General features: G+C 38.7%; 1 protein-coding gene across 1 annotated transcript in view; it reads right to left on the bottom strand.

Annotated features, from left to right (window-relative positions):
• Positions 1 to 3,495: 3,495 nt before the first annotated feature.
• LOC103723972 (aspartyl protease APCB1) overlaps positions 3,496 to 11,524 on the bottom strand; it is a 28,416-nt gene continuing 20,387 nt past the window's right edge. The window contains exons 5-9 of the mRNA XM_008815076.4: positions 4,739 to 4,892; positions 4,570 to 4,652; positions 4,163 to 4,277; positions 3,966 to 4,038; positions 3,496 to 3,832 (exon numbers count right to left, since the gene is read on the bottom strand). Coding sequence (XP_008813298.2) covers positions 3,717 to 3,832; positions 3,966 to 4,038; positions 4,163 to 4,277; positions 4,570 to 4,652; positions 4,739 to 4,892 — 541 coding nt within the window. The 3' untranslated portion in view covers positions 3,496 to 3,716. The remainder of the gene's footprint in view (positions 3,833 to 3,965; positions 4,039 to 4,162; positions 4,278 to 4,569; positions 4,653 to 4,738; positions 4,893 to 11,524) is intronic.

Here is an 11,524-nt window from a genome sequence, read left to right as displayed (position 1 = left end):
CTCCATCCTCACAGACTGACCGCGCGATGACAGTACCTCCTGACGCGCGTCTCCAGCTGACACCCCCAACAACTCCACAAGTAGCTCCTCAGCATCCCGATCACTCATCCTCTCAGGAGAAACTGATACTGAGGAACCTGCGACAGGAATCCCTAAAATGGCGGATACATCATCCAACGTGATAGTGATCTCGCCAAATGGTATATGGAAGGTGTTCGTCTCGGGCTGCCATCTCTCTACGAAGCCCGAAATCAGAATCTTATCGATGAATCGATAAGAGCACTGTACTAACTCTACGAGGCCCGACTGCCTCAATAGTGCTCTGAACCTGGTATTTGGTTGGTTTGAAGACCACCACTTCCATTCACCAACCTTGGCAGTATGGTTCATGCACTTTAGTGGAGCTCGTTCCTGTAATATAAATGTATAATTACTACTACTTTATAAAACATCAATAAACAAAATATAATGCTATAACAAATAAACAATACCTGTTGCCTCCAGATGGAAGCTGCTATATGCGTCCTGAAACTGATCAGGACGGACTCATCCTCTGGACCTCCTGGACATGGTCCAACGGACTCATCGTCTTCGCCCCTAGCGGGCATATCATCATGCTCTGACTCAGGAGAGTCCGATGGCATATGAGCAGGCTCGGGAGAAGCAATCCTAGCACGACGTCTCCTAGCTGACGCCGTAGGTCTAACTCTGGCGGGACGGGGATCCATGTCTGAAAATATAGAAATTCAATGTTAGGCTATATCAAAGAAAATAATTCAATTGCATACATAAATGTTCGGCACAAAATTCAGCACGGCACGCACCAGAACCCTTCTGTTCGGCTGCACAGTGCCGAACAGAAGGCTTCTGTTCGGCTGCACAGAGCCGAACAGAAGGCTTCTGTTCGGCTGCTCAGAGCCGGACAGAACCATTCTGTTCGGCACCGTGCAGCCGAACAGAAGACTTCTGTTCGGCACCGTGCAGCCGAACAGAAGGCTTCTGTTCGGGTTGAGTGTTGCCGAACAGAGGGCTTCTGTTCGGCACTGTTCAGCCGAACAGAACCCTTCTGTTCGGCGATCCAGTGCCGAACGGAGCACTGGAGGCGGGGGGGCGGGGAGCTACCTCGACGTGGTCGTGGAGGCGCCGGCGAGGTGCTCGTTGCTCGGGAGATGGCTGGGGAGGTGGTTCCGGGAGAATGCCGGCGACGAGAGGGAGAAGGGGAGAATGCCGGCGACGAGAGGGAGAAGGGGGAACGGGGGGTTTTGGGCGAGGGAGAAGGGGGAGACGGAGGGGGTTTGGCCGCCGGCGAGGTGCTTGAGGTTCTTGAGGCGAAGTTTTTTGGGGGGAAGGGAGAAGTCGGCTGGAGTGGAGTTTTGGAGGGGAAGAGCGGGGTTGGGGGGGGGTTTGGGGGGTGTAGAGAGCAATTTAGGTGAGGGGGTGGGGAGGGTGAAGGGTAATTTAGGATTTTTTAATTTTTTAGGGGTGTCCTTAGCAAATGGGAGGGTGTAGAGAGTATTTAATTTTTTTTTAATTTTTGGGGGGTGTCCTGAGCAATCGGGGGGGTGTATTTAGAACTACCCCTATTGTAGGGAGGCCTAGTCTGACCAAGAGTGCTATATTGGAATCTTGGTCCAATTAAGTTAGTTGTTGGGAGAGCCCTACTCGGAGTTTGGCAAGCCCTTGTCAACATACAGCATTTACTTTGGCTAGTGTTTCCACCACATCCGAACACATAGTTGGAAAACATGTGGGTGATGGCCACGTGATGCAACTAGAAGCTAGAGCACCTTTTGGTAATGGAAATAGACTGAGTAATGCACTATCAACATGAAAGGGCCAATGCGGACACTAAGCCAAAAAACAAAGGTCAAAACTACAGGCTAATTATGAATGTGGCCTATATGGGAGCATCAAGGCCAATTCAGTTTGGTACCTTACATAGCTCCAACCATCAGCCAGGTACGAGGGATGTGTGAGTAGACCATGGGATGGTTGCTAAAATGACTAGACATGGAAAATAGAGTAAACGTTCACGACTGACAACAACCATTAGAAGGAGGTGGATGGACAAGTTGTTGTCAATAGAGAATAGGTATCAATATGAGGAAGAGACAGCTGCTAAGTGGTTGAGAAAAATACATATAAATATTAAATTGCAACTCTGATAATAGGCCATTTAGCTACTAATCTAATCAAATCATCAAGTTTTACTTTTACCAACCTATCTTATTTTCAATTTATCTCCAGCATTTTTACCCTTAGGTCACAGTCCATAGTTCACATGTCCTACTCATCTCTCCTTTTTCAAAAAAGGTGTCACTATGATAGTGAAAGTTCTTGAAAGTTAGGGCACTAGGAGCCACTATCATCCACCTCCTTTTCGGTTCGAACACTGATGGCACATCCGTGCATCTATCCATCCAGGTTCGTTGGTCGATGTTCTATCCAACTTGCCACAAGGGCAAGAAGAGAAAGAAGCACAAATAAGTTTCCTGGCATGCCACATGGGGTATAGGTAGCTACTACGATACCTCCATGAAAGAGAAATGGTGCTAATCTATCAAGAGCTGAAAGATTACATCCTCAACTATTGAGAGAGTTGGTGAAAAGCATTCACGTCTAGTCAAGAGCAACGAACTGATTCAAGGCTTCATTTATTTTTGTGTACTTAAATTTTATGAGCTATGATTTATTTATTTTGTATTTCTCTTACATTCTATCGAGATAAGTTTCAGAGTTTGAAACTTGGAAAAAGGTCTATCCAAATTTTAAATTAGATTATATTGATACTAGAAAAAGGCTCGGGTGTATTTTTAGTTGATTGCCAGTAAAAATCATCTGGATTGATTGTGAGTCCAACTAAAACAATCAGACTGTAATCTTGGAAAGATTATAGTAAAAATTTTCAAGAAGAATGTCTTAAGAAGTAGATGTAACAATATCAGATATTTTTGAATCTTAGATTTTTATGGTTGGTACATATAACTAGCCAACACATCTTCAAATATGCAAATTGCTAAGCCTAATAGACATTGTTGAATCATTTCCTAACTTAAGCTTTCGAGTTCGGCTGGTTTAACTAACATGGTCCAGCCTGCATGCGAGGGATGCAAAAGGACTCTAGGTTCAAGTGGCTAGTTAACACAAATTAATCAAGAATTCTTTTACAAGTTTGGAATTTTCAAGAATAGTATGATGTCAGTGAATGATTTCCTAAAAACTTGTGTGTTTGAGTTCAAGTGATTTAGCTAACATAGTCTGGACTGCATGTGAGGGATTTATTAAGCTTTTTGCTTCAAGTGGTTAGTTAACACATATTGACCAAGATTCTTTACGAGTTTGGAATTTTACAGAATTATACAGGAGGTCACTATGGTAACAACCTAAAAGTATACCATAAAACCAGAATAGGTTGATTGTCTCTTATTGCGCTCAAAGTTGTCAACCTCTTGTGCTTACCATGGAAAGAACTAAGATTATAGCTACACTTGAATATGCATCAACAAGAACACAAAGATTTATAAAATAAATGAGGTTTTGTTCTAATTTTCTGTACAATAACACAATGCAGAGACTGCCAGTTGCAATCAAACCAGTATTATTTATAAATACATAACCAAGAAGACTCATGAACATGTATCTTCAACTGCATTCTAGTTGATATCAAGTGATTGGTACCATCTCAAATACCTTTCTAGCTGGAAATCCGATGCATCTCAGATAAAGAAAGGAAATCCCCTAGGTCTTTGTGGTTTAATGCAGTCTGACTGAACCCATCCAACTTTTTGCTGCATGTTATCATACACAACCAACTTCCCACGCAAAGATATACCTGCAAATTTTAATTGATGATGTGTGAGTGAGTAATGAAGCCATGCAGCTTGATAAAAGTTACTGATCATAACTAGCATTGCTGATGGAGCATAGTTAACTCTTTCAACATAGTTATAAGAAGCTACTCATACCTCCTAATATAATTGTCATTCCATCATGCACTTCAGTTCCATTAAGAATACCAAAGCATACATTGCCTTGATTCTGCATGAAATTTGTAAGGCAGGACCACAATTATGTTAATGAGAGATTTTTAACTGGAAATGGTGCTATAGATGTTGGCAAAGGAATTCACTATACAAGAACTGTGTGGATCAAAGAATCTTACATTTATTATTAAGTAACCTTCAGGAGGAATAGTTAATGTTCTGGACATGATCCCCCATTTTTTCTCAAATTGTAAGGTCACAGGTTCAAAGAACTGCTTCACGTCTTTTAGAGACCTGCAATATCATGAATCTTCTAAGAAACTCCAAAGTCAACCATGTCATTCGGATTGTGTATTTTTCTCAAGAAAATATTACAGAAGATAGCATCATATATATCTAACTTAAGTCATGATTATCTGAAGCAATAGAGCCAGTCAAGGACATTTCTCTGAAGGGAATGATGTCCCTTATTTTCACTTGGAATTGAGTTACTCTAGAACCAGTTCGATAGATTGCTAGTTGAGATTGCAAAAATTTCAAAATATCAGCAAAATTAATGACTGCCATTTAGTTTTTGGGATGTTACCTGACAGGAAAATTGGCTCGCCAGCATATTGGCAGTGTTGGGTCGGAGTCATCTCGGACAAGACCACGGGATACATATTTAAGCTGCCAAGTTTATGAAATTAAATTTGTAAGTGTACATGGAAATAACAGATCTCACCACTTCAAAATGACTATTATCAAATACTTACAGAAGCAACCAGGCTGGCATATGCTTCATTTGGGAAATAAGTATAAGAGCTGCCACTATCAAAAACTACTTGGATCACATTGCCCCCCTTCCTCCCCACCTTGAGTTGCTGGCCTCCATAACTTATTTTCAGAACTCTAGCACGGTAATAATTTCTGAAAATATAAGAAATATTTGTTTCATATTATGACCATTTAAGAAACCATCAAAAAGAGAAGACTGTGACAAGGGACTAGAAGACAGATTGTGAAATGTAGAAAAAAAGAGAGTAAGATAAAGGAATTAATAAAAGTAAAAAGTTTGTCCAATTAAGTAATATGCAAAAAAGCTACAATTCAGATCCATTAAATGTATACTTACTGGAATAAAAAGCTTTTTGAACCCAGTTCAGGCTGGCATTTCATAGCAGACTAGCTAAATGAATGTTTTTAAATTTTTCAATTTCTACGAGTCAGCATCTACTAGCATTATTATAGGGGTATGCATTAAAAATCAGGTTAGATGCTTATTTAAATGAAGCCGTAGAACCAAATCTTATATTTCTCCATCATGAAATATTACTTTGTCCATTAGACTTTCCATGCATGAAATTTTTATTTCATGACCCATTAGCTTCTAAATGCTGCCCCTTTCAGCTAGATTTTGGCCCAACCTACTATGTTGATCTCTCTTTCTCATGTGATGGTCTCTTATTTCATTTTGGGGCATGCAATATGACGTATGAGAACCTAGTGGATGCCTGAATGTATATAGCATGTGAGAGCAAGATTTACTTACCTGGTCATGTTTTTTCCCCTTTTCTTTTGATAGACACTAAACTAAGGCTTCCACCTGAGGTACCTTTCTCATTCATCATTATAGAGACCAGGAGCAGAGCATGTGCATACTGGATGACATCATGATTGTGACTGATGGAGTAATCACTGAGAGTTCAAGATCACCTTATGGAGACCATACAAGCAAGACAATTCAATTTTACATTTGTTTTGTGCAGCCACATTCAACATATCACCTTCATGTGAATGTTATTTTCTTTTGATGATCAGATGCATGCAGTTGTGACTGGATAATTATCTTTTGATATACATAAAGGTAATTTAATGGGATGCTAATTTCTTTTTTGATCAGCAAGTTCATCAAGTGCTGTTCTATATGTTAGGAGAGCATCACTTTCAATAACCAAGGCAAATGGTACAGTTTTTTAAATCATACTCTCTTAGTATTTGGCCCATGCTAATTCACTTAATAAGCAAAAGCAGTTTTGCAGCTTTATCTCCTATTTTGAAGAAGTGTCATATAGACATCTTAATATGAAGAATAAACATAATCAGCTTCCACCTTCATAACATCATTAACAATTTTCTTGAGAAATATCGACTCTTACTCATCTCCAGCATGAAAACAAAAGTAAATTGATTATAACCACAAAGAAAAGTCATTTTTCAGGTTAGCACCTAAACTACTTCTACTTATATCAAAGAATGCAGGGAAATGGAAGGGGAGGAAAAAAATGTGTGGATTCTCTAACAAAGTTCCTACCAGATCTAGCTGTATTAAGCATGTTAAGCAATTCTCTGGAGGGCTCTTTTAAATCTACTTTCTATTATGCGATCCACTAACGCATTTCTAGGAACTGTATACACAATGATTTTTACTTCTTTTTCCATGTTGATTTTTATTGATTTGTGTTATATGTTATCAAGAAGCAACAAACATTGACTGAATTTTTTGCTTTCAAAGTTCTTAGTGAAGATATCTTTAACATCACATACATTTCACCTTGTCTGTTTTGTTTGCTCAGAAGATCGACTGAAACCACCTTGGTTTCTTCACTCTATAGTACGCGGTACCGACCGACCCGACATACTGGTGGAGATCGGTACCGGTTCGGTACCAGTTGGAACCGGTATCGAACCGGTTCAGAAAAAAAAGAAAACGCACGGACGCTTATGCCACAGAGTGGCATTAAAAGCCCACGCGGGCTGCCCCGCGTGGGCTCGCTGCCTCGTGTGGGCTCGCTGCCCCGCGCACGCATGGTTCCCTGCGCATGGACGAGCAGTTCGCACTGCGTGGAATGCGCGCGGGCGCGAGTCGGGGACGCGTTTCCCCACTCGCGCCTGCGCCCCCGCACACGGGCGTGCTGAAAGAGTAGATGCCCTACAAGCCAATCGCAATATGTATTGCGAAAAGTTTTTTTTCTTTTGATTTGTCCAAATCATGTACATGACATTTAAATATGAATAAAGGCGTTATGTTTTATCATATGCTGTTGATTATATTTATGATAAACTCCTTAGATTAGGGCAATGGTTTTAAGACTATGATGAGATCATACTAGTGAGACTTAAAATCCTAAAATCCTAATCTTAAATATTCCTAGTCATTGGTACATTGAGTCGGGGATCAATGATTACCGGAAAGACTAGCATGTCTTATGTATGCTCGATGCAGAGGATGATTGATCTCACAATCATTTGTGTGGAGACACTAATACAAAGATGTGGGTGCTCATTAGAGGAATGAGTTCACTGAATTGACCTACAAAGAGAAATCTTATGAAGTCTTACTTACATGTCAAAAGATGATTCTCTTAGTGGGAGTTGTGCAACTGATCCTATGACCTGAGATCACCATGGTATCTTGTGCATATGAACCCATATTTTGGTTTACACTCATTCATGACAATAAGTTATGTACGAGGTCTTCTGGATATGGTGAATTGTGTACGAAGATTATGAGTAAGTCAACAAGGAATTAATCACTTCTAGTAAGAGAAGATAGCATCCTATTTATTCTAATCATATGATAATTCAGGAAACCTTTGATCAAAGCAGAATGAAAATTAGAAAGAGTTTCTAATATTTCATTATTTGAATTATCATTAAAAGATTGAAAAAAATATGAATATGAAATTGAGTTTGACATATATTCATACTCATATACATATTTGGGATGCAGTTTGATTAAAGGATTGAATTGCATGGTAACTTGCCACTGAAGGGTATTTTTGGTATTTCCACCAAATTCCATATTTTCCGGGTAGACATGACACGTTGCTAGACGTCAATCTTGTTTTATAGGTTTGATCAAATTAAAGAGTTTAATTCGATCACCAATTAGAAAGGATTCTAATTGTTAAGTTCGGGTTCGCGCAGTTTGGACTTAAATCAATTAGAAGAGTTCTAATCAAGTTGGGTCAACTCGCACTCACACCTATTGCTGGCTAAGTATGGAACCCAATGGGTCACACACAAGAAAACTTATCAAGGGTCTAATTGGATTAGATCATGTTTGCAAGATAAACATCCTAGCAGGTGTTGCAAACCTTAGCTCCTGATTCGAATTGGATTCGAATCTGATTCGAATTGGATTCGAATCTGATTCTTAATTGATCTAATTTGATTAGATCATATTCTAATATGGGTTAGCCAAGAGTTGGCACCTAATTGGCTTGGTTTGAGTCTAATTGGATTAGATTTAATAAATCATTCAATCTAGACCGTTAGATCTTGATCTACCGTTGGATGAAGACATAATGGAGAGTTGGTTTAACCCAATTGGATTGGGTTAGAGGATGGCTACCATAATTGACCATTGGATCTTAATCCCACCATTGGATGAAGACATAATGGGTCAAGTGAATGGCGCCTTGCATTGGAGCCCTTGGATTATCATCATGAAAGATCAAGAGGTGAGGCATGATGGACATGTGATTAGCATGTGATGTTGACTTGGTCAAAATATGGCACCACATGAAAGGACATATCATTTGATACACCTCCTCACTTGATCTGCACCTCCTCTTATTTGATATGGCCCTTTAGATGATGCCCTTTCATGAGAGGATGTGTGGATGGGATGCATCCCTTGGAGATGCATCCCTACACCTATTATAAATAGGTTAGCACTCCATGGGTTTCATCATTCCAATTCCACCCCACTCCTCTCTTCTTTCTTTCTTACATTAGTTTATTTCTTTCTAGCATTGCTTCTAGTGTGTCCTAAGCCAAGACAAGGTGGTCTTCTTTAGGACAAAAGGATTAGAAGTGATTTTAGAAGGCTAAAGAAAAATAGAAAGGAAGGAAAGCAAGCCATTAGAGTTCTTTAGAAGAATTCTCCATTAAGGATCAAAAGTCTTTAGAGCTAAAGTCTTGATCAAGTTTTCGTGTGGATCACCATTGGAGGGCGGACACTTGGACGCCTCGTGGAGATTGTACACTTTGGATTAGCGTTTGAGGTATTCTACTAATTCTGCATTTATTTTATATCATTTGATTATAATCATTAAGGTGATCTAGGCTTAAAAGGGTTTCATGCATAGGAACTTTATTAAGAAATTTTTAAAATCCCTAGCTTCCGCTGCGCATTATAACATGCTAAAACCCTACAGTGGTATCAGAGCCATCCTTAATTGGTTCAATCAAATAATTATGTATGATGTATGATTATTAATTTACTATGAGATAGTAATGTCATATGCTTAGAGAAATGCTGAAATGTATGATTCATATATGATATGTTATGTAATAAAATATCATGATATGAAATTTTCCATATGAAAATATGTTGAAGCATATTAATTAATTGCTTATGATTTATACATGCTATGAGATAGCCATGATGCATAATAGTTTATTTTAGACATGTTAAATATATGTTACAATTAAAGAATGTGTTAGAGACTAGTAAGCCCTCAATAAAAATTATATTAAGTCATAGTGTTGAAAAACTTTGAGCTAACCCATTCTAGAACAATTAATCTAATTGGTGTCTAAGGAAAGCACTAAAGGTGGTTACTTAATTAGGACCTTACTCTCTGAGTAAGGGGAGCCTCCCACCTGCTTACCTGGCCAATTGTTTGATTGCCTATTATGGATAAGCTTAATATTGATATAACACTATTGATAGCCTTCCTTCATGCCTCGATATTATTATGTCAAGATCCATGCTAGTTTGTTGTGCTAACACAAGACTTGCAATGGGGACTGATGTTATACTGTCTTGGTGCATTAAGATGCTTATGGCATATTTTAATATATTGCCTTGTTGTGCAACCACAAGGGCAATATTATTCGAATATGACTATATGGAAATGAAGGGTTTGACTTAACTAAAATATTATTGTTTGTTGTGCTAACACAAGGCAATAAGTATTTTAAGAGGACAAGATAAAGTTGAGAATTGCATGAGATGCAATTGGAAAGAGTTTCCTACCTTTGAACTCATAAGAGTTTGTTGTGTAAACACAAGGCTTTTTATGATGAATTAGGATCTCAACCCTACTAAGAAAAATTATATTTTCACGTTTATCATAGGAGAGGGCTATGATATTCGATAAAAATAGTAGGAGACAAATTAGATTAAAGTCCTTATCTAGTTGCAAACATGTCATCATGATTGGTCTGCTTATATTAGTTTTGTTCTTGCATATGTAGAATTATTAAATGACTTCTTCACTTTCACTAAGAGGCATCTTAGATGCCAACAAGTTGACCGGACCAAACTATGTGGACTGGTTGAGGAATTTAAAGATAGTACTCACTCAGGAGAAAATTTTCTATATACTTGAAACCCCTGATCTTGGAGATCTAGGGGATGATGCTACAGAAGAGGAGGTTGCCACACATAAGATGTGGAAAAATGACAGTGTGACTGTCAAATGTATCATACTTGCCTCTATGAACAATGAATTACAGAGGCAACATGAAGGCATGGACACTCAATCCATACTTCTCAATTTAAAAGAGTTGTATGGAGAACAAAGCAGGACTGCTAGGTATGAGATATCTAAGCAGTTGTTCCGTGCTAGAATGAATGAAGGAACTCCAGTGCAAAACCATGTTCTTATGGTTATAGACTTGATCACCAGATTAAGTCAATTAGGTTTTGCTATGGATAGTGAGCTCAGTCAGGATTTGATCCTGCAATCACTGCCTGATTCATTCTCTCAGTTTGTTGTGAACTTTCACATGAACAAGCTGAACACCTCCCTGCCCGAGCTGTTAAATATGCTCAAAACAGCTGAAGGGCATATTAAGAAGGATAAAGGTCCACTCCTTCTTATAAATAGCACCTCTATGAGGAAATCAGAAAATAAGGGTTCTAAGAAACGATTGAACCCCAAGAGTAGCATCAAAAAGAAAAAACCAAAGAAAAACTCCGGATCAAGTACCTGTTTTCATTGCGGCAAAGCTGGCCACTGGAAAAGGAATTGCAAGGGTTTTCTTGCAAGTATGAAGACCGATGCAAGAGTTGCATCAAAAGGTATGTTTATGTTACATGCCAACTTGTCATTAAGTTCTTCAAATTCAAATTCATGGGTATTGGATACCGGCTGTGGTTTTCACATTTGCAAATCTTTGCATGGACTACAGAAAATTAAAATTTTGAAGAAAGGTGACTTCGAGCTATATGGCGCTGGAGAAGAGTCCATCCAGGCTGAAGCTGTTGGAACCTACAACTTGGAATTGCCTTCGGGAAAGCTCCTACAATTAGAAGATTGTTATTATATGCCCAAAATTATTAGAAATGTAATTTCCATTCCTTTGTTGTTAAAGAAAGGTTTTGAAATTAATGAAAAGGGCAATGGTTGCTCTATTTATTTTTCTAATAAGCATCTTTGCAATGGCATTATGGAAAATGGTCTTCTAGTTTTATTACTTAATGACAATGTCTTTCATATTAATAAAAGCAATAAAAGAAAGAGAGAGGAAGTGAATAATACCCTCCTTTGGCATTGCCGACTTGGTCACATAAGTGAATCAAGAATCAACAAGTTATACAAAGA

This window comes from Phoenix dactylifera, unplaced genomic scaffold, assembly GCF_009389715.1.
Source record: "Phoenix dactylifera cultivar Barhee BC4 unplaced genomic scaffold, palm_55x_up_171113_PBpolish2nd_filt_p 000051F, whole genome shotgun sequence".
Taxonomy (NCBI): Eukaryota; Viridiplantae; Streptophyta; class Magnoliopsida; order Arecales; family Arecaceae; genus Phoenix; species Phoenix dactylifera.
The sequence above is the reverse complement of the archived record's forward strand: the minus strand, read 5'-3'. Positions and strand labels throughout refer to the sequence as shown.